This window comes from Schistocerca gregaria, chromosome 1, assembly GCF_023897955.1.
Source record: "Schistocerca gregaria isolate iqSchGreg1 chromosome 1, iqSchGreg1.2, whole genome shotgun sequence".
NCBI classification, from domain to species: Eukaryota; Metazoa; Arthropoda; class Insecta; order Orthoptera; family Acrididae; genus Schistocerca; species Schistocerca gregaria.
The window spans coordinates 465,019,552-465,047,239 of record NC_064920.1 but is presented as its reverse complement, the minus strand read 5'-3'; the positions used below and the strand labels follow the sequence as shown (position 1 = coordinate 465,047,239).

General features: G+C 42.0%; 1 protein-coding gene across 1 annotated transcript in view; it reads left to right on the top strand.

The window, feature by feature from the left end:
• LOC126352754 (serine protease easter-like) overlaps window positions 1-26,551 on the top strand; it is a 137,894-nt gene extending 111,343 nt beyond the window's left edge. Inside the window, exons 6-8 of the mRNA XM_050002711.1 lie at window positions 10,264-10,362; window positions 11,696-11,781; window positions 24,492-26,551. Of these exons, the coding sequence (XP_049858668.1) occupies window positions 10,264-10,362; window positions 11,696-11,781; window positions 24,492-24,722 (416 nt within the window). The 3' untranslated portion in view covers window positions 24,723-26,551. The remainder of the gene's footprint in view (window positions 1-10,263; window positions 10,363-11,695; window positions 11,782-24,491) is intronic.
• Window positions 26,552-27,688: the final 1,137 nt, after the last annotated feature.

Here is a 27,688-nt window from a genome sequence, read left to right as displayed (position 1 = left end):
AGGTTCGAATCCTGCCTCGGGCACGGATATGTGTGTGATGTCCTTGGGTTAGTTAGGTTTAAGTAGTTCTAAGTTCTAGGGGACTGATGACCTCAGAAGTTGAGTCCCATAGTGCTCAGAGCCATTTGAACCAAGACATTGAAGGCATACTATCGGAGGAAAATGGGGCCACTGTAAGTCTACTAGTATCAAATATAGGCTTTAATACAAGGAAGAAATTTTTGAAAGTGTATATCTGGAGCACTGAATTGTACGTGAGTTTATTATAGACATCGGAACAGCCGGTAAAGAAGACAATTGTAGCGTTTGAAGTGTGGTACTATGGAAATTGAAGTGTCCCGATAAGATAAGGGATTAAGAAGCTTCCGCAAAAATGGCGAAGAAGAAGGGCATGTATTACTACAACACGAAATAACGTCCATGGTGTTAGAGGGAGATGCAAAGAGTGAAAACCTTAGGTGTAGACAGATGTAGGAATACACTGAACAAATAATTGAAGGTGGCTTGCGGAGTATGGATGTAGATGTAGATGTAGAAGTGCTACTCTGAGACTAAGAGGCTGGCACAGGAGAGGAACTGGTGGCTGGCCGCATCAAACCAGTCAGAAAACAGATGACGCAACAAAAAAATTATTATAGTTAGGGCCTACAGGTTGATTGTAATCCATTAGCGATCTTTCATATTGCCAACACTAATATACTGCTCGAATAAGCGCGTAACTGCAAAGACTTCACTTATTACAGAATTTAATATAGTAGTCATTTTTACACACTAATTGTAAGACATAACCATTCCTGACCGGTTCAAACTACTGATACATTTTTAAATAAATTTTTTCTGTCCGTATTATAGAGCGGTCCAAATCAGTCTAGTGCGACTGTTTAACGATTTATGCTAAAAGGCGCCGCAATATACCTAGAAAAGGCAGCACTTACGCAACAACTGGGCAGCGCGCTGAGCAGCGGTAGCAGACGGACAGAAGGCGTGGCGCGGGCTACCACGACACGCCAGGCGTAACAAATCGGACGAGGACGCGGAGAACACATGTTCAACATTATGGGGTGTACCACAGGAAATGTCGTTAACTGAAAGTTGCGCTAAGCCAATGCGGAAGAGCTGTATGGCAGACACATCAAAAAATTTCATTAGGAAACTTATTTTGTCGCAAGGAACAAACCGGATCTTTCTGTGTACTCTGCACCACACAAGAAACACTATGAGCAGTATTCGTTTGTGTTGTCTCCTTCTGCACCATGAAAAACTGATTTGCAATTATCTGCTACAATACTAGAGAAAACGTGCCGGACGGGTATAAATCACAGTACAGGAATTATTTTTATTCATGTGTATGAATATTGAACCAGTTGCTTCCATTCCTTCTTCTGACCTGATCTCCTTATCACTTATCATCTTCGGGAAGTTCCTGACGCCCGTAAATGTGACTGAGATTGTTCCGTGATTTGTGTTTATTAGCTTTTAACCTCTTGGAGTGATATCGTGCTGGGCTATGTTCTTTGTTCAAAGATGTCGCAGGTAACTATCGAACATTGTTTTCCGTTTTCTCTGTGTTTTTGCCATCTCCTCTGTGTGAGAGTACGTTCTCTTAATGTGAATTGCTCTTCGACTACCTTAGGCAGACGGTTTTCTAGAGCACATTTTTTTTTCTTTGCTACTTCATGAAGTTCCCTTTGTTTACAAACACGCTGAAATATCATACACAATGTATAGGTTCTCACTCTGTGCCACATCGATCGGAAAAGCCGGCCGCGGTGGTCTCGCGGTTCTAGGCGCGCAGTCCGGAACCGTGCGACTGCTACGGTCGCAGGTTCGAATCCTGCCTCGGGCATGGATGTGTGTGATATCCTTAGGTTAGGTTTAAGTAGTTCTAAGTTCTAGGGGACTGATGACCACAGCAGTTGAGTCCCATAGTGCTCAGAGCCATTTAAACCATTTTTTGATCGGGAAAACCTCCTACGGACGTGCACACTCATCTCCACCACACTGAGAATTAATCCAAGTGCCAGTACAGAAAGGATTACCCCCTCCTCTACTTACGTTACATATGACTAATGACCTCAATCTTAATATCATAAATCTAAGATCGTAGCGATCAAGTGAAATAGACACAAACTAAGGAATTAGACGTACACTACTGGACGTTAAATTTGCTTCACCAAGAATAAATGCAGATGATAAACGAGTACTCATTGGACAAATATATTATACTACAACTGACATGAGATTACATTTTCACGCAATTTGGGTGCATAGATCCAGAGAAATCCGTACCCAGAACAACCACTTCTGGCTGTGATAACGGCCTTGATATGCCTCGGCATTGAGTCAAACAGAGCTTGAATGGCGTGTACTGGTACAGTTCCCCATTCAGCTTCAACACGATACCACAGTTCATCAAGAGTAGAGACTGGCGTATTGTGACGAGCCAGTTGCTCGGCCACCATTGACCACAAGTTTTCAATTGGTGAGAGATCTGGATAATGTGCTGGCTAGGGCAGCCGTCGAACATTTTCTGTATCCAGAAAGGCCCGTACAGGACCTGCAACATGCGGTCGTGCATTATACTGCTGAAATGTAAGGTTTCGCAGGGATCGAATGAAGGGTAGAGCCACGGGTCGTAACATAGCTGAAATGTAACGTCCACTGTTCAAAGTGCACCCACGCCGGGTGATACGCCAGTATGGCGATGACGAATACACGCTTCCAATGTGCGTTCACTGCGATGTCACCAAACGCGGATACGACCATATGATGCTGTAAACAGAACATAAATTCATCCCAAAAAATGACGTTTTGCCATTCGCGCACCCAGGTACGACGTTGAGTACACCATCGCAGGCGCTCCTGTCTGTGATGGAGCGTCAAGGGTAACCTCAACCATGGTCTCCCAGCTGATACTCCATGCTGCTGAAAACGTCGTCGAACTGTTCGTGCAGATGGTTGTTCTCTTGCAAACGTCCCCATCTGTTGACTCAGGGAACGAGACGTGGCTGCTCGATCCGTTTCAGCCATGCGGATAAGATGCCTGTCATCTCGACTGTTAGTGATACGAGGCCTTTGGGATCCAGCACGACGTTCCATATTACCCTCCTGAACCCACCGATTCCATATTCTGCTAACAGTCATTTGGATCTCGACCAAGGCGAGCACCAATGTCGCAATACGATAAACCGTAATCGCGATAGGCTACAATCCGACCTTCATCAAAGTCAGAAACGTGATGGTACGCATTTCTCCTCCTTACACGAGGCATCACAACAACGTTTCACCAGGCAACGCCGGTCAACTGGTGTTTGTGTATGAGAAATCGGTTGGAAACTTTACTCATATCAGCACGTTGTAGGGTTCGCCACCGGCGCCAACCTCGTGTGAATGCTCTGAAAAGCTAATCATTTGTATATCACAGCATCTTCTTCCTGTCGGTTAAATTTTGCGTCTGCAGCACGTCATCTTCGTGGTGTAGCAATTTTAATGGCCAGTAGTGTAATACTGAAAAAGGTAGTAAATCTGCCTTCACTGGGACCAAAAAGAGGGTAGGTGTTTGACAATGCAAGAAAACGCTTTTTATGGAAACATAAAACAATAAAATAGATCAATACTGAGAAAGCAGGAATAAAATTTTAGACCTTCCTATGTTACCAGTATGAAAGTACTAGCAGGATTATTGTATATTTGCCATATGTAACGTTTCGCAAAGCCTCGAAAAATGAGCAAAACCATCAAAACTTGAGCCTCATTTGCTTTCACCTGTATGTGTTATCCCGAGATTTCTATATCTCAGCATACGAAGAAACGAAGCACGAATGGAGAAAAAAACAATTTCTCAAAGACACATTCTTAGAGAATTCTGCAACAGAGTTATTTAAACGTGGATTCGAAAAATAAACGTGAGTGGAAGTAGTAAGAGAAGAACAAGGATAAACATACAGCTTAATAGAAAAATATAGAATGTTCTTTAGCTACAATGCCTTCCTGCAAAGGTATTTAAATTCATGATTGATGATATGTTCTCCCAAACTCCATCATTAGGCAATAGTTGACATCACTCAAGGAAGTTTAGCTATAATGACGGTTAAGGCTACACGAACAGCTTTTCCAAGTCAGGCGTCATGTGTGGACAGAGCTTTCGTAATGCACCGGGAAGTGTGGTCCACGCGCAGCGATAAAGGTTTCCGTCGGCGGGAAACAGCCTAACCCGCTGTCGTAATGGCTGTGGTGTCACCGAAACCTGATGACCCGAGAATGTACTCAATAGCACCGCGATGCGGCCTTGTTACACATGGTGTTGCAGCGACTAAAATTGTTCATGGCTGTCATACATTCAGAATACTCAACACCAAGCAATCGATAAATGATACAGGGGCGAAAATAAGCACGACACTCTACCATGTCTAATGCAGTTTAAGAAACCAGATAGCATTCAAAATAGTTTCCACTCGTCTTGGAATGGGTAAATACAGATCCTGCATGGTTTTCACGCGAATCTTGACTCATTCTTTCAACAGAGTAGTGGCAAGTTCAGATAACGCTAACAGAGGACGACTAATCTCCAAAGTAGACCACAAGGACTCAATATTAGTGGCATCTGGTGACTGTGATGGACAGGGGAGATAGCGAAATTTCAGCCTCGTGCTCACAAAACCAACCCTGGAGGACGCGAGCTGTGTGAGCAGAGGCCCAGTCGCCGTGTAACACAGAATCACCATTCAGGAACAAATATTCTTATGGGACGCAACTGTTCACCCAGAATGTTCACACAGTTCTTGGCAGTAATTCAACCTTGCAGAGTAATCATGGCGCCCGTGGAATACCGTGATGTGACTCCCTAAATCATCATTGAACCCCAGCCATGTTTCACTCTTGGGTCGTAAGCTGGAAACAGTATGTAACAAGACTTATCCGACGGAATCACTTGCTCTACAGTCCAGGTTTTATGGTTTCGGCCCGCTTTTTCCGGTTATGGACTTTTGCATCACTGATAAGTGGCTTTGAAATCCCATCTCACCCTACAGTTCCCTGCTTCTGGAGCCCACTTCGCGGTGTTTTGGCGCTGACTTCGTTCACTGGTGCGATATTCAGTTTTGCAGTAACTTCTGCAGCTGTCGACCTCTTGCTTTTCGTCACAAACCTCCTGGATGACTGTTTGTCACGATCACTCGACATGTCCGTGTCGTGATTCAGCGGGTGATGTATACTGTCCCTGTCTGTGGTGCCTTTTGGAACACCAAATACTTCGGCTCCCTTGGTTACGGAAGCGTCCACCATACGAGCAACTACAATTTGCCCACGTTCGAATTTAGATATCTCCGACATAATGCACTCACATCTACACAGAACACGGTTCTGACCACGGCTGACGCTTACAACGTATTGAGAATATTGGCCTCTGCATTTTTTTGTCCTATCCCTGACCGTTCATTTCTGTTCAGATTGGCACCAGTACCGTTGCACTGAACGAGTGCAAATAAAACTGCGTGATCTGAGTACTCTGAATAAATCGGTAACACCGTCGTGTACAGTTGAGACACATTGACCTTCTCCACCCAGTGCGGTGGATAAATCAAAGAGATGAGAAATTTTGTAGAAGCAATCTATTTCTGGTGTTAGGTTCTGGAAACGATACAAATCTGTTACATTCTACGAAACAAAGTTCTCATGATTCATAGGCTGGAACACTACCTAGCGTAATATTAACAAAAATAGAAAAATTACGTGTCATACCGTCGTTATCTATATCGAGCGATAGCATTCTGTGTGAGGACTGAAGCTGAAATCCATTTTGTGTAGGCATCATGTATGAAACGTAAATGTTTTCATGTAGATGCTTTTAATTAATTAAAATACTGCGTAAGAGAGCATCTTCTCAGAGATGTTATATGTTTGAACTGAGGAGTTTTGACCATCCACAATGACAGACATAGCTCAGTTATTCCAAAGAGCTGTTTACTAAAACTAACGGAGAGCAAGTTGTGTAGGGCTTTCGCATTACAGTTCTAGTGATATTAGTATCTGGGACGCACGCTCACAAAATTTCTATCACAATCTGACTGAAACATGATTCTGACTGTCAATATGAGGCAGCAATTTTGCGAATGATCTCCAAAAAGGAAACGATAGTGGAAACGGGATTCATGTACTGACATATGTTCGAGTCTATGTACTACACTGAATCTATTTGTATAGCGATGGCTGTACTACATTATCCATATTTGCAGTTAGTAAGTACACTGTCAGAAAAAAATTATTCACCTGGAAAGATCACATCGCTTTTGATCTGATGATGGCGTATGCCACCTGGGGTTAGTAGATGTACTGGTAATGGTTTCACGTCGTCCGCAAACAGACTGCGTAGTGGCGTAGCTACCAGAGAGCCATCTGTGTCTACCTTTTAATAGGGAATGATCACAGCCAGAAGACACCCTGTGGTGGAAGCAAGCAGGCAACTATCCCACGGAGACGCACTTGTGCTTGGTATAGCCAACTGAACGAGTTAGAAAAGGGTCGCGCGGTGGTCCTTTCGGAGAACTGCCACAAAAGTTGGACGTGCTGAGTCAGTCGTACAACGTTGGTGGCATCTCACTACCGTAGAAGACGTTCTGGACGTCACGCATCACAGACGCCCGTCAGGATAGTCGTTTTGTAAGAAGAGCAGTGCAGATCTTACAGCTACCACTGCACAGGTAAGAGAGTTTGTGACGTGTCGACACAAAGTGTTGCGAACCGGTTACTAGCACTGGGACTGCATCTCTCTCCCGCCTCCCACTCACGCCGTGGCATACATGTGCACGGCTCGACTGGTGCCGTGAGAGGATCACTTGGTGGTTGGGATGGCCCGCCATCAACCAGAGACGAAAGCAGGTCCTGCCTGTTCGCAAGTGATGGTCCTTTGCGCGTACGACGTAGACCTGGTGACCTCTGTCTCGCAGAGTGCCTTCGTCCAAGAGACACTGCCCCCATCCAAGATCTTATGATCTGGGTTGCGATACGTTACTACTCTCGTTCCCCTTTGACGTTTGTGGAGGTGTAACGTCATAGATTAAGGGTCGACCTGCGACAGCAATCGCACAACTTGCGTACGGGCCGCGAGGTGCCGCCACGAGCGCAACCGTATACAGGGTGTTACAAAAAGGTACGGCTAAACTTCAGGAAACATTCCTCACACACAAACAAAGAAAAGATGTTATGTGGACATGTGTCCGGAAACGCTTAATTTCCATGTTAGAACTCATTTTAGTTTCGTCAGTATGTACTGTACTTCCTCGATTCACCGCCAGTTGGCCCAATTGAAGGAAGGTAATGTTGATTTCGGTGCTTGTGGTGACATGCGACTCATTGCTCTACACAACACATCAGTACGTAGCATCAACAGGTTAGTGTTCATCACCAACTTGGCTTTGCAGTCAGTGCAGTGTTTACAAATGAGGAGTTGGCAGATGTCCATTTGATGTATGGATTAGCACGGGGCAATAGCCGTGGCGCGGTACGTTTGTATCGAGACAGATTTCCAGAACGAAGGTGTCCCGACAGGAAGACGTTCGAAGCAATTGATCGGCGTCTTAGGGAGCACGGAACATTCCAGCCTATGACTCGCGACTGGGGAAGACCTAGAACGACGAGGACACCTGCAGTTGACGATAACCCTAATGTCAGCGTCAGAAAAAGTTGCTGCTGTACAAGGTAACGTTGACCACGTCACTGTATGGAGAGTGCTACGGGAGAACCAGTTGTTTCAGTGCCATGTACAGCGTGTGCAGGCACTATCACCAGCTGATTGGCCTCCACGGGTACACTTCTGCGAATGGTTATTCCAACAATGTGTCAATCCTCATTAAAGTGCAAATGTTCTCTTTACGGATGAAATTAAGCGTTTCCGAACACATGTTCACATAACATCTTTCCTTTATTTGTGTGTGAGGAATGTTTCCTGAAAGTTGTTTGTTTGCATCTCATTTTTGCTTATTCTATTATTTGCTTAGTTGCTTAGCTCTTATTCGTTTGTGGCTCATGTTATTGTGTTCTCTTTCAGCCATTCTGATTGTTTTGATTTACTCCCAATTAGCAAGTGCTCATTTTGGCATTTCATTTTTGCATATTTCTCATTTTGCTAATAATATGCTGCTTAGCTTTTTACAGTTGAATTGATTAACATAGTGTCGTGTACTGTTTGTTCATTTCAGCCTGTTCATATTTTGATTTTCATTAAATACTGTAATAATTATCGGAAGCATTTCTTCCCTTAAACTTGTGCAAAGTATTCTCGATGTATGATATGTTCTGTGACACAGGTGTAAGGTTTTGAATATAAATTTTATACGAAACTGTGCTCTAAAAAGAATTTATTTTTTCAGTTTGTTCTACATTAAACGGCAATTTTGTGATGGGAGGGAGAAGTTTGAGGGGCGAATCCATGGAAATAGTCTTAAGTGATCCCATTTAAAAATAAAAATTTGTGTGACACTGAAAGACGTGACACTGTAGGCATCGAATATATATATATATATATATATATATATATATATATATATATATATATATATATATATTATACGTCACACAGGGAACGCTAAGCAACACCCAGTTCCTGCAGAATGTTGATAGACCTGTTCTTTCATTGTTCTTGCCACAGATAGGTCATGAGTTGTTCCAACACGACAATGCTCCGCTGCACATTCCCCTTAAAACTTCCCTGGCCACAACGATCTCCGGATTTGTTTCCAGTCGAGGACGGATGGGAATTGATGGGACGAGGAGTGACTCTTGCGACTCGTCGACCATCAAACCTTACAGAACTTCGTGAACAGGTCGAGTAGGCTTGGCACAGCGTATCCTAGGACAATTGTGCCATCTATAAGATTGACTGGATGCCAGAGTCAGCGTCTCCATTGCCGCCCGTGAAGGCTACACCACGTATCTGGTACCGCCGAATCGCTTGTGCTATTGATCTGTAAATGTAATAACTTCGTATACTCCATATGTACAGTTGCAACAATAACTTTTGAGTGAGTTGGAAAGCTCTAAAATGGCGTACTAATTTTTTCTGGCATTGTAAAACACTTAATTGTGGCATTTTCAGTCGATAAAAAGTAATAGGAAGCAGCTGCAGGAATGTCACTAAAGTTGATCGTAATTGTTTCTATTTCCATGAAATGTACTTATTTTGCATTATGACTAAATTAATACTAGGTGCCCTATACAAAACTACTTACTCTGGAGTGTCTTAACGGAACCAATTACTATATTTTCATTACAAACTAAGATTAAAAAGAAAATCATAATACTCCCATTGTGTAAACAGTAATCTCAGAGTCACCTTGCTTGATGTCCGCCATAACTTTGATACAAACAGAATGTTGGCAGTCAGACTATGTTGATGTGTTTCATCGTCAGGTGTTGCAAGATCAATCTATAGGTTTCGAGACACTGTGATTTCCACACTGTGCACATGAAATGATAAACAGTGGCTGTTATACGGAAGGCTATATTCTTCCCTCAAGCAGACCTGGCATCTCCCAGCAACGAGTCTGAATGACCAGTGTCTCGAGTCGCCCTCCAACATATTCTGTTGTGTCACGTCAGGCACTGCAGCAAAGAATCCCGTTATAGGGATATATCAAAGTGTCCTCCCTCCCCTGGTATTCTCTGAAATTCGCATTGGATGTACATTTACAGTTTTAGGGCCAGCTTTCGATTTTGTGTCTCTGCAATCTAATTATCGGCTAGCATCTATGTTGCTCTTAAGTAAATCCCTGATTTTCCACACTAATAATACACACACTTCTCAAAAATGTGCTACCTGAAAGCATTCCAAAGTACCGATTTCAGAATCTGCCAACTCTATGTTCTGTTTCGCTGTGAATTCATCTGGTCTCTGGACTGACTCCTCCATTGTGCTCTGTTGTTCACCTACAAGCTAAACAGTTAGTGGAAATCCATCCTGCATACAATGGCGCTATAGCAGATTCGCCTGGAATTTCATTGTCTGATGGGACGGCTTCCATCCAATTTTTCAGACCTGACCACGTCTCAACACATTATAGTGCGCAATGTGTTTAGCATAAAAAGAAACATAAAGTGACAAGCACCTGTTTCTCAGGACCTTTCTTTTATTATCTTTGTATCGTGGGAGAGCGTCACAGACGCGTTGAAATGTCTGAGCTGGTACATATTTTATGAAATAAGTGTCACATCTCTTTAGTGTAGTGTAGTGGTTCCTTGAGCAGTTAATTAACTTTGGCGGCTTTTCAGACTACATCCGACCTATCTGCCTGCCCATGGGCAGCACTGGGAAGCTCTCTTACGCCGGTCGTGACCTCGTAGTCGCTGGCTGGGGCAAGACCGAGTCACGTGAGTACCCGCCATTCTTGTGTCTGAACCGTGAATCAGTCTTATTATACTTCTGTCAATAAACGAGCAAATAACCTCATATTACATTTAGGTTTCTGATAATTACTAAATTTGCATTTAAAAAACTTTGAACAAGTCTACAGGATTTTTTTGCAAGATCTTGAGTCACTGATTTAAATCAGCAGCATGAATTTCGGCAGCAATGAATGAACGTAGGCATTGCGATTAGGTATAAATCAAATCTGATAAATGACAGAATAAATAGGTATTTCATTTTCCACAGCGCTTTCTAAGGTTAAAATTTGTGACGTAGTTCTGAATTTTACAGGCACTTTAAGAGAATTTAAGACTAATTTTTCATTTTATGATATGGCTTTCATCAGTGGACAGTAAGGTTTTAATGATGAAAACGAAGCTCTGCTCAGGAGTATCATGAATTCAAACGATTCCATTCAGTGTTTCAAGAATTATATTGTCCCTAAAATATGAATTGCATGTTACTCCCACGGTTCTTTATTACCTTTGTTTCTGTACACAGTGTTGTCGCTTTTGTAATACTACTTACTGCACCCAATTTTGGTTTTATAATTTTAGTACTTCAATTTAATTTGTTTTTACGTGGAGCATTTCCTTTGTATTTGTAACGATGCGCTAGGTGACCAATGGAAAACGTCCCAGTTTCTTTCAAATAGTATTTCTGTAGAGTGGACGAAATCGTAAAAATGTAAATCTGGAATTCATTCAGAAGAAAAGCAGTGAAAAACTGGTAGCTGTGCGTCACTAATGAAGCTGTGATACTGAATCTGGCATTTTCACTATTTGCATCATAGAAATTACACTAATTCACTGAAGAAATTAGACATACCATTCTGTAATTTTGTAGTAAAAAACCTTGACCCACATACTTCACTAAAAAATAAAAACAGGGCAATGTCGACGGAGAAATAAGAGTGACGCATAAAAATAATTTTAAAAGTAGTTAACAGTAGTTAGTAATTTTACAGGTGGTTAACAGGACATTCATAGAAAGGCAGAACGGTAAAAGTATGGTCATGATATTAATAGCTATAGAATGGTAAATAGCGCTGACGCCCGCATAAAGATGCTGTAAATTACGCTGTTTCACTAATATGTTTTTAATTTTTGTTGTTTCTCTCTGTCAAAATTGTGATCCAAGTTAACTTCACTTTTATATGATGTAACGAAAAATCATTATCTTAGTTCATTAATTACACCTTGAGCAGTTTCGTAAACTTAAGGAATATTTTTCTCGGGACATTGATGGTACTTATTTTTGTAATATTGGGTAATATCTAGCATTAATATGTTGCAGGTGGGTTCAGCCCAGTGAAGCTGAAGGTCGCAGTGCCCGCAGTCACGGAGGAAGAGTGCAAAAGCGTGTACAGCGGACGGCGCACGGTGAGGACATTGTGTTTAGACTTTGTACAAGCCTCTGCTTAGATATGAAGGGTAGCATAACGGGTTTCCAGGATTAAACTTGCGTGTACATCGATTATTTTAGAATGGGCAGTAAAAGTGCCGAGCCTAGTATTTTTGTGGATGCGTGCATTGGAATAATATTCTCTGTACCTAGAGATATGTAGCATACATTTCTCTGTAATATTATCGCTATAAAATTGTTACAGAAGATCCTACAGTGTGAATTCGTGACTAAAAGAGGTACAACGATTTTCCTACCTTTTTTCTACACCTAGATGTTTATATTTTCAGGCCATTATTCAGTAAATGATTTTTACAAGAGTAACTTGGTTATATTCGCTGTATTAACACTTTATTAACTGAATGTGAACAAAATATAAGACTGCAAACGCGGTCACCCTTACTGGATCATACTGTCCAACTGCAAGAGCACAAGACCAATCCAGTATCTCGACTGTGAGCAGAAACAAAGGCCAAAGTGCAGTCTAAAAGCAGATAACATTGCGATTGATACGGAGGGGGGTGGGGGGGGGGGGGGGGAGGAGAGAGGCCAAGTACTCAGTGATCACTGAAGAAAATACAGGAATCCTCCTTAGTTTATTTGCAAAAGTAGCTAACGAGACGTTTAGCCATTGCCATCCAATTAAACTGTCAACTAAACCCCTCTTCTCCTTCTCATAATGGATGTAGTATCTCAATAATGAGGCGAACTGTCTGATGGAGACAGAAGAGTCAGGTGTCTCAATAAATCAATAGTCATCTGAAATACGAACTTCAAAAGTTCATGTTTCTCTTATGACACTGAAATGATCGAAATCCACACACTAAAATAGTACTTGCAAAAGACGTTGGATGTGCTTTGCACTTTATTTGCCGAAAATTTCTTGTATATGAAGGCTGCAGCCGTGGAACACCACACAAAAAGTCGGAATCGTTTGACGCTACTGAATTGCGAAAAAGATGCAGCAAGTAATGATACGAACCCTTCTGGGAGAGTGTAAACAGGGCACAGTGAGTTTTCCTGTACGCCTAGAAAAATTAGTGCCAGATCTACAAGTTAATATATTGTAATCATAAAGAAGGGAGAGCTCATGGATTCTGCTATAGTCTAGTTTTGCGTCACTGGTCCGCGACGCAAACAGGCAAAATAATGTGAAACGAAAGGTGTTGTTTTTGTGCGAGGAGACGACGCATTTTGCTTGACTGAAATAATTGCTGCAACTGTAGCATAGCCGAACAGGAAGACTTCTTAAGTAACCAAGACGTGGTGCTTTCTTGAGTGTGGCTTCTAAAAGTTTGTTTTCTGCTTCTTTTTCTCGTGCGTTTGTTCACAAAGTGGCGGTATGGGTATGGACAGATTTGGCATGGTCAGTTTTTAATAGATGACCGGATGACCTCCGTGCAAGGTCATCGGTACCATCGGATTAGGGAATGATGGGGAAGAAAGTCGGCAGTGCCCTGTCTAAGGAATAATCGCGGCATTTGTCTGAAGAGATTAAGGGATATCACGGAAAAACTATGTCAGGATATCCGGACGCAGCTTTGAACCGTCGTCCTCTCATATGGGAGTCCAGTGTGCTAACAACTACGCCATCTTGCTCGGTCATGTGAAAATGGGCGATATTTTATGAATGTCTGCAAATCACTTAGCTGAATCTGAACGTGGGTACCAGCTCGTTATTCACCGAGTAAGATGAGGCAAAGCGCCTAATAACGACATCCAGGCCGGCCGATATTACACTACTGGCCATTAAAATTGCTACACTACGAAGATGACGTGCTACAGACGCAAAATTTAACCAACAGGAAGAAAATGCTGTGATATACAAATGATTAGCTTATCACAGCATTCACCAAGGTTGGCGCCGATGGCGAATCCTTCAACGTGTTGACATGAGGAAAGTTTCCAACCGATTTCTCAAACACAAACACCAGTTGACCGGCGTTGCCTGGTGAAACGTTGTTGTGATGCCTCGTGTAAGGAGGAGAAATGCGTACCATCATGTTTCCGACTTTGATAAAGATCGTATTGTAGCCTATCGCGATTGTGGTTTATCGTATCGCAACATTGCTGCTCGCGTTGGTCGAGATCCAATGACTGTCAGCAGAATATGGAATCGGTGGGTTCAGGAGGGTAATACGGAACGCCGTACTGGACCCCAACGGCCTCGTATCACTAGCAGTCGAGATGACAGGCATCTTATCCGCATGGCTGAAGCGGATCGTGCAGCCACGTCTCGATCCCTGAGTCAACAGATGGGGACGTTTGCAAGAGAACAACCATCTGCACGAACAGTTCGACGACGATTGCAGCAGCATGGACTATCAACTCGGAGACCATGGTTGCGGTTACACTTGACGCTGCATCACAGAAAGGAGCGCTTGCGATGGTGTACTCAACGACGAACCTGAGTGCACGAATGGCGAAACGTCATTTTTTCGTATGAATTCATGTTATGTTGACAGCATCATGATGGTCGCATTCGTGTTTGGCGACATCGCGGTGAACGCACATTGGAAGCGTGTATCCGTCATCGCCATACTGGCGTATCAGCCGGCATGATGGTACGGGGTGCCATTGGTTACACGTCTCGGTCACCTCTTGTTCGCACTGGCGGCACTTCGAACAGTGGACGTTACATTTCAGATGTGTTACGACCCGTGGCTCTACCCTTCATTCGATCCCTGCGAAACCCTTCATGTCAGCAGGATAATGCACGACCGCATGTTGCAGGTCCTGTACGGGCCATTCTGGATACAGAAAATGTTCGACTGCTGCCCTGGCCATCACATTCTCCAGATCTCTCTCCAACTGAAAACTTGTGGTCAATGGTGACCGAGCAACTGGCTCGTCACGATACGCCAGTCACTACTCTTGATGAACTGTGGTATCGTGTTGAAGCTGAATGGGGAACTGTACCAGTACATGCCATCCAAGCTCTGTTTGACACAATGCCGAGGCGTATCAAGGCCGTTATCACGGCCAGAGGTGGTTCTGGGTACTGATTTCTCAGGATCTATGCACCCAAAGTGCGTGAAAATGTAATCACATGTCAGTTGTAGTATAATATATTTGTCCAATGAATACCCGTTTACCATCTGCATTTCTTTTTGGTGTAGGAATTTTAATGGCCAGTAGTGTAGTAGGTGTAACCTACTGCGTATAGCAAGGCAAAATCCCCAGTAATGTACGAGTAAAATATAAATCCTCAGTCTTTGGAAGCGGTAACATCCGCCAAGTGCCTTTGTGTGACTATTCGAAATGATCTCAAATGGAATGATCAGATTACATAAGTAGCGGGTAAGACAAACTCTAGATTGTGGTTTATTGGTAGAATCCTGAAGCGATGCAGTCCTTCAACAAAGGAAATAGCTTGAACAATACGTTATTTCGTCCAGTCTCCAGTCTTAGAGTATTGTACGTCTGCAAGGGACCCTTATCAGTTGGGTCTGATTAAAGAGATTGAGAAGGCCCAAAAAAGCGTCAAGATTCATGACTGGTACACTTAGCCATTGCGAGAGTGTTACAAATCTCATAGAAAGTTTGAAGTGGGTAACACTTGCAGGTAGACGGCGGGCTAAACGGAAGGGGCTGCTCACTAAATTCCGAAATCCGATCTTCACCGGGTATGTAGAGCATATATCATTACCACCAAATATCAAATCACGCAATGATCACCATTCAAAGATATGGGAAATTAGAGCTCGTAATGAGGCGTTCAGACAGTCGTTTTTACCTCGTGTGATCCGCGAGTGGAACAGAGGGGGGGAAATACGACTTTGGTGCGAATTATGCCCTCCGCCACACACCGCTTGGTAGCTAGCGGAGTATATATGTAGATGTAGATGTAGACCCTCGTCGTTAATCCGCCAAGTGGACTAGATACGTGATCGGTGCACATTTTGTCCCAGAAGCGGCATTTTAACACGCACGGCGATCCGGAGGGGTTAAATGCACCATCTGCTAATGAAAATTAAAGTCCGTGAAATTAGTTCCCTGTATATTCATAATACACCTATTAATTAAACATTTTTCTAAAGAAACTATGGCAAACTGAAAAGTTCAGATGTGTGGCAAAAGTCCAGATGAAATAACCAATTTGTCTGCCTGGAGACATATTAATAATAATTCTAAGACAAAAAAGCGACTCACCACGATTAAATTATCCTATAGGACAGAAACCTGTAGATGTGATGTACATGTAGAGAAAAACAAATGATTACAATTTCAGAAAAAATGCACTGTTCATTCAAAAGAAAGAGCTTTGTAATACGTTGGTATACCTCTGATCATTATGCAAGCAGTTATTCTGCTTAGCGGTGGTTCACAGAACTGTTGGATGTCTTCATGGGGATATCGTGTCACGTTCTACCCAATCGGAGCGTTAGATCGTTAAAAATCCGAGCTGGTTGGAGAGTCTGCCCATAATGCTCCAAACGTTCTCAGTTGGGGAGAGATCCCGGCTACCTTGCTGGCCAAGGCATGGTTTGGCAAGCACGGAGACAAGCAGTAGGAAGTGTCACCCTGTGGGGGTAGACATTACTCGCTGAAATGTAAGCCCAGGATGGCTTGCCATAGAGAACAACGAAAGGGGGTACAGAATATCGTCGACGTGCCGCTGTGCCGTGAGGGTGCCAGCGATGTGCTCTTCATGGCGAGCTGTACTGGGGTTACGTTTCAGCAGGATAGTGTCCGCCAGCACACGGCGAGAGTTTCTACTGCTTGTCTTTGTGGTTTTCACACCCTGCTTTGGCCAGCAAAGTTGCCGAATCTCTCCCCAACTGAGATCCAACCAGTTGGAGATTTTGACGATCTAAAGCGCCAGCTGGATACGATTTTCCACGATTCCCCATGAGGACATCTAACGACTCTGTGAACCAATGCTAAGCCGAACAACTGCTTGCAATGGGTCAGAGGTGGACCAACGCGTTACTGATTTGCTCAGATTGCAAAGCTCTCCTTTTGAATCAATCGCCCAATTGTACAAATACCGATTTCCGTCCCATTCGGATAATTCCTTCCTTACATTAGAGTGAACGCGGTAGAATTTCGAATACCGAAACTATTGTCATCTCAGAAGAAAACTCATCTGATCGTCACGAGACCAGTTCCGATGTTGTTTTGGTTGCATCCGTTGCTCTTTACTCAAGAATTTCGTAACATATTTGTCTCTATTTGACACGTCGCCTCAGTTTCTGGCCAAAATTGGAATCTTCCTACCTGTTAACTCAATAATCTTACCTTTCTATGCAGGAGTAAAGTTTCACTGATGTTTCTGGGAGTGAAACTATGTAAGCCATTAGTAGTTGCAATCTCTAGTTCATAAACTCTTCGTATAAGTAATAAACAGAATTATAAATCTGATCAGAAAACAGATAAACATCGGGCCTTACTGTAAATAAGAGAATAGTAGGAAACTAGAGCGATAAAGACCGTCGTAGCAGTCCATTTTATCCTTTCCTCCTGCCAAAAAGACCACAAGCGAATTGGATTAGACTCAGAGACAAAATAGTAGATGTAGATATCGAAAGTGTCTGCACTGTAGTCGAGGTCCTGGATTATAATGAGAGAGGAAAATAGACTGGTTCGAACGCTAAGTGGAGGACAGTTTTCCGTTATTAGAAAATTTTCGGTTTCAACATCAATTTTGTTATGTAAGAATACTGTAGTTCCAAGGAAATCTTAATGTATGGAAAACTTCAGATAGTTTTCCATGATGGAAAAATTATTTCTAATCTACTGTTTCCCCCTCCACGTGGACCATGTCGTTGGTGGGCAGGCTTCCGCGCCTCAGCGATACAGATAGCGGTACCGTAGGTGCAACGACAGCCGAGGGATATCTCTTGACAGGCCAGAAAAATATATAGTTCCTGAAGAGGGGCAGCAGCCCTTTCACAAGTTTCAGGACAACTGTCCGGATGATTGACTGATCTGGCCTCGTAACATCAACCAATACGGCATTGCTGTGCTGGTACTGAGAACGGCTAAACTACAGCAGTTATTTTTCCCGAGGGCATGCAGCTCTAATGTATGGTTAAATGATGGTTGATGGTGGCTTCATGTTGGGTAAAATATTCTGGAAGTAAAATAGTCCCCCTTTCTGATCTCCGGACGGGAAGGACATCGTTATCATGAGAAACAAAACTGTCGTTCTACGGATCGGAGCGTGGAATGTTAGATCCCTTGATCGGGCATGTAGGTTAGAAAATTGAAAAAAAGGAAATGGATATGTTAAAGTTAGATATAATAGGAATTAATAAAGTTCAGTGGCAGGAGGAACCCGACTTTTGTCCAGGTGAATGCAGGGTCATCAATACAAAATCAAATATGAGTAATGAAGGAGTAGGTTTAATAATGAAAAAAAAAGGAACGCGGATAAGCTACTACGAACAGCATAGTGAACGCATTGTTGTAGCCAAGACGGACACGAAGCCCACGTCCAACACAGAAGTACAAATTAATATGCCAGCTGGCACCGCAGATGATGAAGAGAATGAAGATATGTATTATGTGACAAAAGAAATTATTCGGATAGTTAAGAAAAACGAATATTTGATAGTAATGGAGGAGGGAGGGAGGGGGTGGGATTCAACAGTAGGAAAAGGAAGAGAAGGAAACGTAGTAGGTGAAACAGGAGTGGGGGAAAGGAATTAAAGAGTTAGCCACCTGCTAGAATTTTGACAGAACATAATTTAATCGTTGCTAACACTTGATTTAAGAATCATGAAAGAGGCATGAGGACACGGAAAGGTTTCAGATACATTATATAATGGTAAGACAGAAATTTAAGAACCAGATGCAGATGTAGACTCTGACCACAGTTTATTGGTTACAAATTGTAGATTAAAACTGGAGTAACTACAAAACGGTAGGAGTTTAGGGAGATGGGGCCTGGATAAACTGAAAGAACGAGAGGTTGTAAAGAATTTCAGAAGGGAAGAATTAGGGTTTTATTATTGGCAAGAACAGGGGAAAGGACTACAGTAGAAAAAGAATGGGTAGCTATGGGAGATGAAATGGTGAAGGCAGCAGAGGATCAAGTAGGTAAAAAGACGAGGGCTAGTATAAATCCTTAAATAACAAAAGAGACATTGAATTTTACTAATCAAAGGAGAAAATATAAAAATCCGGTGAAGAACCGTGAGAAAGGGAATACAAACGTCTTAAAAATGAGATAGACAGGAAGTGCAAATGGTTAAGCAGGAATGGCTAAAGGACAAATGTAAGGATGTAGAAGCACACATCGCTAGGGGTAAGGAAAATTAAAGAGACCTTTGGAGAAAAGAGAACCACCTGTATGAATATCAAGGGCTCATATGGAAAACCAATCCTAAGCAAAGAAGGGAAAGCAGAAAGATGGAAGGAGTATATACAGAGTCTATACAAGGCCGATGTATTTGAGGGTAAAATTATGGAAATGGAAGAGGACGTAGATGAAGATGAAATGAGAGGTATGATACTGCGTGAAGAATTTGATAGAGCACTGCAAGACCTAACTCGAAACAAGGCCCTGGGAGTAGACAACATTCCGTTAGAATTCTTTACAGACGAATGGAAAAACTGGTAGAAGCTAACATTGGAGAAGATCAGTTTGCATTCTGTTGAAATGTTGGAACACCCGAACCAATACTGACCCTACGACTAATCTCAGAAGATAGGTTAGGGAAAGACAAAACTATGTATCTAGCATTTGTAGGCTTAGAGAAAGATTTGGCAACGTTGACTGGAATCATCTCTTTCAAATTCTGAAGGTGGCAGGGATAAAATACAGGGACTGAAAGGCTATTTACAGTTTGTACAAAAAGTAGATGGTCGTTGTAAGAGTTGAGGGGCACGAAAGGAAAGCAGTGTTTGAGAAGGGACTCAGACAAGGTTAAAACTTATCCTCGACGTTATTCAATCTGTATATTAAGCAAGAACTAAAGGAAGCAAAATAAAAATTAGGAGTAGGATTTAAAATCTACGGAGAAGAAATAAAAACCTTGACGTTTGCAGATGAAATTTTAATTCTATCAGAGGCAGAGAAGGACTTGGAGGAGCAGTTGAATGGAATCGAGAGTGTCTTGAAAGGAGGATATAAGATGAACACCAACAAAAGCAAAACGAAAATTGTGGAATGTAGTTGAATTAAATCAGTCGATGCTGAGAGAATTAGATTAGGAAATGAGACACTTAAAGTAGCAATGAGTTTCGCTATTTCGGGTGCAAAATAGCTGATAATTGTCGAAGTAGAGAATATATAAAACGTGGGCTGGCAACGGCAAGAAAAAAGTTTCGGAAGAAGATGGTTGGGTTGTTTTGGGGGAGGAGACCAGACAGCGAGGTCATCGGTCTCATCGGATTAGGAAAGGAGGTCGGCCGTGCCCTTTCGAAGGAACCATCCCGGCATTTGCCTGGAGCGATTTAGGGATATCACAGAAAATCTAAATCAGGATGGCCGGACACGGGATTGGCCGGACACGGGATTGAACCGTCGTCCTACCGAATGCGAGTCGGAAGAAGAGAAATTTGTTAACATCGAGAACAGTTTTAAGTCCAAGGAAGTATTTTCGAAAGTATTTGTGTGGAATGTAGCCATGTATGGTTGTGAAACATGGACGATAAACAGTTGAGGCAAGAAGAGAATGGAAGCTTTTGAAATGTGGTGCTACAAAATAATGCTGCAGATTAGATGGGTAGATCACATAACTAATGAGGAGGTAATGAATAGAATTGGGGAGAAAAGGAATTTGTGCCACAACTTGACTAGAAGAAGGGATTGGTTGGTAAGACACATTCTGTAGCATCAATTGATCACCAATTTAATATTGGAGGGAAGCGTGCAGGGTAAAAATCGTAGAGAGAGACCAAGAGAGGAATACACTAAGCAGATTCAGAATAATGTAGGTTGCAGTGGTTAGTCTTAGATGAAGAGGCTTGCACAGGATGGAGTTGCATGGAGAGCTGCATCAAACCAGTCTTTGGACTGAAGACCACAACAACAACAACAACAACCATGTCTTCTATTCGAGAGTATGAAGTTCCATTTGTTTTGAATTTGATGCGTAATCTCTTCAGTAGGAATGCTACTGCAATTTTGGCACACCTACTCAAAAAGATCCAATTTTTTTGTATTTGTTACGGTTCAAGGTAAGCCCCTAGCCTATGATTTGATCATAGTGACGTCATAAGCCACACTCCCTTTTTCACTAACGTCATCCAGATGACGGATGTCAAGTACTTTTAAAAAAATTGAAGGTGGCAGATGGAGGAAGATTTGAAAATGTTAAAAATATGGATGGGCGGCATATTTAAAACAATTAATAGTGGCGGGTGGTGGCAAATTTGCGAGATGCCGGACGATGGGAAGTCTTTCTCAGCCAATCACAGTGTAAAACTTTCGCTATCAATAACAGTGCAGAATACATTTTTTCCCATTCCTCTCCATGTTATAAATTATTCACAGCAATTACTCACAGCATTATTTGTCGAAAACTTCTCGTAAGCCACAAACACACACACACACACACACACACACACACACACACACACACACATACACACATACAAATATTTGAATTTCTAAGCCGTTTTTGGAAGTATCCTTCCTTACAACATTTCCAGCATAAAAAGTGGGCACATTTAAAATTTTACCTCATTTAGTAAATATTTTATATCTCTGTCTTTGTAATATATAGTACAGAAGTGGAAGTGGGAAAAAATCAAACAAAATCTAGTCTATGTAAATTTCACTACAAAAATATAACATTTTTTAGCATCATTTTCGGCGAGAAACTTAGGTAAAGGGTCTAACGCGCAATATTTCAAAATACTTTATAGAGTGCCCAAAAGTATCGAAACGCTGTTTGTTTTGCGCTACGTTCAAACCTGTTAATCAAAAAACTTTCGTCATCAATGTAACTTGCAAAATTTCATAGTAATTTACAGGGGGCTCAAAAGTATCTGAAGCCACTGATTATTTTTTTGCCACGTTCAGAGATATTTATTCAAAAACTTATGTGAAACAGTTGTGCAGGCGCAAAGTTCAGTGTCTTTGTCATAGATGGTACAACGCACAACGGAACCTCAAATTAACTGTTATGAGAGTTCAAAAAGAAACGAGCCGGAGGCATAATTACAGAAACCAGTACCTGTATGTTAGAAAGTACTGACCCTGGCTGTTGAGACACTCGTCCCACTGTGACACAAGGGGGTGAATGGCTGTCTCATAAAATTCCCGGGGCTGTGATGTTAACCAGTTCCGCACATACAGCTTTACGTCGTCTTCCGAGGTGAATAGTTTGCCCCTCAGAACCTTTTTAAGGGGGTCAAAAATGGAGAGAGGTCCAGACTGTATGGAGGGTGGCCGAGAACCTCCCATTTGAATTTCTGCAGGAGTGCCGCGACTGTGTTGGCCATATGAGGCTTTGCGTTGTCGTGGAGCAGAATGACCCCATGGCTGAGACTGCCTGGTCGTTTTGAGTTAACCGCTTGGCGAAGGGTGGTCAAGGTATGCGAGTAACGCTGGGCATTCACTGTTTTTCCGCGCTGCAGGAGGTGAATCAGAAGAGGGCCTTCTTGATCAAAGAAAAACTTCAGCACAACATTTCGTGCACTCGTGTTGGATAGCCTTGGCTTTTTTTGTGGTGATGACCCTGGATGCTTCCACTGGAGACTCTGTCGTTTTGATTCTGGTTCGAAGTGACACCATGACTCATCTCCAGCCACCGCTCGTGCCAGGAACGCACTCCCTTCCCGAGCATAGCGCTGCAGATGAGCAAGCACTCAACATGCTTCCTGGTATGGTTGAAGACTGTGAGCACGCACTTTGCACCTGTGCAGTCGTTCCTTCATGATGGTGTCTGAACACTTCCGACACTCAATCTGACAACTGTCACCCGACGGTCCTGTGTAATGAATGCATCCACCAGCTGGACAATGTCATCGGTAATGCACTGTGCTGCTCCAGACCGTGCATCACAGGCTAACAACTCCCGTCCATCCCTGAAGCGCTTGTGCCACTCCTTGACCCTTGCAACGGACATGCAATGTTACTCCGTACACTTGTGACTTTCGTCGGTGAATTTACCGTTCCTCCTATTCCTTCCGCTGTCGGAAAACGAACAACACCTCTTTGCTCTCCATTTGACGCCTCCATGTCCCTGTTTGCAATGCGACTGGCAGCGTTGGACGCTGGAGTAAGAAACAAAAAATAATATTTGAATTTGCATCTAATGTGGATTTTTCTTGTTCCTTTTCGGTTTGCGGCTACCACGGTATGTCTTTCCCTTCACCGAGTGAGAAAACAACCTAGGCTCACAGCCGCCTGTGATTTCCTGCTACTTTTATTTTGTAGTATGATTAATTCCCCGGGTTAGTGCGTGACTTGGTAAGTTTCGAGGCAGCACAACTCCGTACAGGTTTCACATACAATGTATTTTACTCTACTTATCCAACATTTAATATTGTAATTATACGAGCAGTTATAGTCGAGTTGTTTAACTCTTACATTAGCAAAACATTGCGTCAACAAGGAGAGTTACATGTTTGTTAAATCATGATTATTCTGTGCTCCACAGGTGATCCGTGTTAACCTTAATAAAAACTACCACAGCTACTTTATAGTGCCTTTATTATGCCACAACCGGTTTCGTTGCAATGCACGTTAAAGGGTGACACTGAAAATTCGCACGTACAGGTAGTCTTCGTAACCAATTCTTACAGAATTAATTCGATATCATGAGTTCGAACAGTTTTTACTTAACCTGAAAAGAAACTGGTTGTGGCGTAATAAAGTACCCTGAATACCGCTCTGGGTGGAGTGTATCAACGTCATTATGTTTGTTCATTCTTTCATACAAGGTTTCTAATTTCAATGTTACATCATGAGACTTGGGTTACAGTAATGATATCTAAAAATAAAGTTGTGCTTAGAGCGAAATTATTGTCTTATTGTCTTGTGAATAAAAAGTAGTGAGAAGTATTTAAGTTTTACGAGAATTATTTAAAGCGACGTAGCATTGTATTCCTTGGTTTTCACCGTCTTCATGAAGTAAGCCGATGCCGACTTAGGTAGATACACACGGTCAACAAAGAGAACAACATCGATGGCGACTAATGAATTGATATTGTGGCAGAAGAACTAATTCTACGTCTAAGGTGAGAACACTGACTAAATCAACAATGACGTAGAATTCAAAAATGTAATTAATCGGAATTGTAAATTATATTACAGGAAAATTTCACGCAGCACTGAATTTGTCCGCATTCAAGCCGGTCAATACAGTCCGTAAAAAAAGCCTTTCAAAAGTTTACAGTTCCATATCCATTATTTTTTTCTCTTTTCAAAAAATCAATAAATTATTATTTTTTATTTATTTCGCCACACAATCATTAAAACAAAGGCGTTTTTCGTTGCGACGGTATCTTCTCACGAAATGTCATTCACCAGTTTTCTCCTCGATTGAGAAAACATTCTGTTGGCGCCCACCTACAGAGGGAGAAATGACCGTTACGATAAAATAAGACAAATCAGGGCTCGCACAGAAAAATTTAAGTGCTCGTTTCTCCCGCGTGCCGTTCGAGAGTGGAACGGTAGAGAGACAGCTCGAAGGCGGTTCACCGAACACTCTGCCAGGCACTTTATTGTGAATGGCAGAGTAATTACACAGATGTAGACTGAGCACAATGTTTGCTCGCTATGTTGCAGGTGAGCTACGCGACGCAGCTGTGCGCCGGCGGCCAAGAGGGCAAGGACTCGTGCACGGGCGACAGCGGTGGCCCGCTGATGGCGGTGGGCGCCGTCGACGGCGTCAACCGGCACCACGTGGCGGGCGTCGTGTCGTACGGCCCGCGCCAGTGCGGCCAGGCGGGCTGGCCCGGCGTCTACACGCGCGTCGCCGCCTACGTGCCCTGGATACTCGACTCCATGCGGCCCTAGCCAGCGCCCGTCCTCACCTTCACACTCTGCCGTCTCCGGGGACAGACGCTTCCTTTTAAATCAACCGGGGTTGTCTTCACGGACAGTTTACACTTCCTACGTCCTGGTTGCAATATTAATTTGCCTAAAAATAAAAATATGTTTCTTTGTTCCTGTTACTGGACTGGTTACAGCGCTACGTGTCTGTTTGCTATTAACAAGTCGTGACGAAACAGTTGTCCTACTACTAAGACGATCTGTCGGTCGCTCAGGCAGCGCCCTGAGACACAGGACTCCTCTGAATGAAAACGAAAAAAACCACCCTACAATTTAAAATTTTGTTAGTCAGTTGCAAAGCTACAGCTAATGCTGAGAATTCGGTAATTTTTTGTAAATTTCATATTCAACTTTAGACATGCAAGGAACGAATATCCATCGAGTGAAAATTCAATTGGCCAGAAATTAATTTTTGTTACCTACATAAACCGATCCCGAAAGTCACATGACTGCGGTGCGGCGTAAGGCTGATCCGTAAGCACTGTGAGGATTTTGGATGTCGTGACATCGCTCGTACAGACAGATCCCGTTCAAAGCGCCGTGCATTTTGTAATCGCACTTCCTAGGCATCTTAATAATTTCCAATTTATATCTGGAATGATTTTGCCTTATAAGAGATAAAGGCGAGAGCGTTTGACTTACTTGCGATAAGACGTCACTAATTCTTCCGCTATAGGGAAAGAAAGCAGAACTATTTTTAGGTTTAATACTGCACCAGATCACAGCTATTTTTAGGTTTAATACTGCACCAGATCATATATCCGAGTTTGTGTTTTAACATGGCCTCATACCACACCAAAGTGAAACAGTGCAGAAAAAATATTTAATCTGGAGCTATCATATGCTTCCAATTATCAATTTACCACACAATGAAATATTTTTACGGACGAAACGGTTTTCAAGAACTAATCTATTAATCGTACATACTCATTGTCCATGACTATTGTGGCTACTTTAAAATATGCGACATTCTTTGGAGATCTGTGTAATCCGAAGGTAATGACTTACACACTGTTTTTCATAAATCTTACTTGTAGGTGAAAACTGGTCGAAATATGCATGTAACGAAATATGTATGTAATGAACTGACTGACAACACACCACCGAAATTTATCTGGTACTTGTCTTGTAAAAATGCAGACACGTGAAATATCCCTACGACATTAACTCCTTATTACACTTTGTCTCGATATTAATCAACATATAAACCACCTCTTTCTGGTATGATAACTCGGATTAGACCCTTGCAACAATTACCTTTGCCAAGTAAATTTTTCTCCGTTTGCGCCTATAGCAGCAACAATTACTCACTATTGTTGTTAATAATAAACAAATGTTTAAAACAGGGAAACCGATGCAACATTAAAGTTTCAGTCTACGTGCAAGCAAAAGTCGTTATACTTACATCACGTGAAGATTTCTATTTCATGTTGGTTATATTTGCAGTACACTACGAGCACTCCTTAGATACCCGTGGCACTTTCTGCACATGAAAGTGTCACCTCGAAAAGCTACTTTCACTAGAAATTTTCCTGTTACATTAATTGTCCGTTGCGGAATAGCATTGCTTACAGTGTGTTCACTACGTTGTACTTGCGGAATGAAATTCGTTACGTTAGGTAAAGTAAATCCTAGGAGAAATGTGAAATAAATGTCTCCACATTTACTACTGTTCGAAATAATTCTAGTAGAGAACTCTATTTCTGTACTGACAAAATATGTCGTTAAGAATGATCTCAGGGGCTTTTGTTTATGTTGATAAAATGGAGAAATAAAGTCATTCAGTGTTACAACTGCCTCATTCCTTAATGGCAATCCATCTTACTTCCGTGTTATTAATTTTGACTAATTATTAGCAATAAAAAGTGATTTCAATATTTAGGTAAATAAAACTCCTACGTTCTACAGCTACGATATTAATCTGTGAGACTCTCGAAACGACTTAACGCGTTTTGGAACAATTATAATTTGCGTAATAGCTGCTTGTCACTTTATTAAAAACGGTTCCAGTGAAAAACAGTTCTCAGGTATAAAAAAACGATTTTAATTCCAAGACGTGTCTCGCATCATGACAATTTGTATGTACATCAACGCTAAAGACTAGCTGCATCAAAACAACAGAATGCAGGAAAGCATTAAGCTCACACATACTGTTTTACAGATGTCCTGTGATTTGTGTATTTTTTTATACGCGGGTATGGTCTGTGTAATCTGCGTGGGTTTAATAAAGTGGCATACAGTTAGTACACAAATCATGATTTTTCAAAAACATTTTGAAACTTTGAATGACTGCCTTGTTAAAATAATGTGAACGAAACATATTCGTGGCCAGAGATGATGCCTAGGATGTTTGTCACAACATTTTCATTGTCATGTCCTTAGGTTGGTTGGTTGGTTGGTTGGTTGCCAAACAGCGAGGTCATCGGTCCCATCAGATTAGGAAAGGATGGGGAACGAAGTCCGTCGTGTCCATTCAAGCTATTTAGCTTGTCCTTAGTGCCAACAATAGTTCACCTTCACATCAGTTCTTAATAATGTCGTTTATGTACTACAAATTCTCTGATTCTCATGTTGTGAGTTCTGTTTGTCAACATAAATGTCATGGCAGCCTTTTTAAGCATGGACAAATTACATAGAAATTATCGACCTACGTGAATTACGTTCGCCATTTATGAACACAAATATATTTTCCAGCTCAATTAAATAATCACGCTCCAGTATTCTTCATAATTTAGTTTTGAAGCTATTGTAAATTTCATTGTTATTTCTTGATAGAAAGCTGTTTTATACTGTTCACACTCATTTGCTTTATCACACACATCTATAAATTATTAATCATTGCTGACGCACATACGCCGAAGGTAAGTACTCTGCAAATATATCAATATATTTTAAACACATGTCAGACTTGAAATAATTTTTGTAGACAA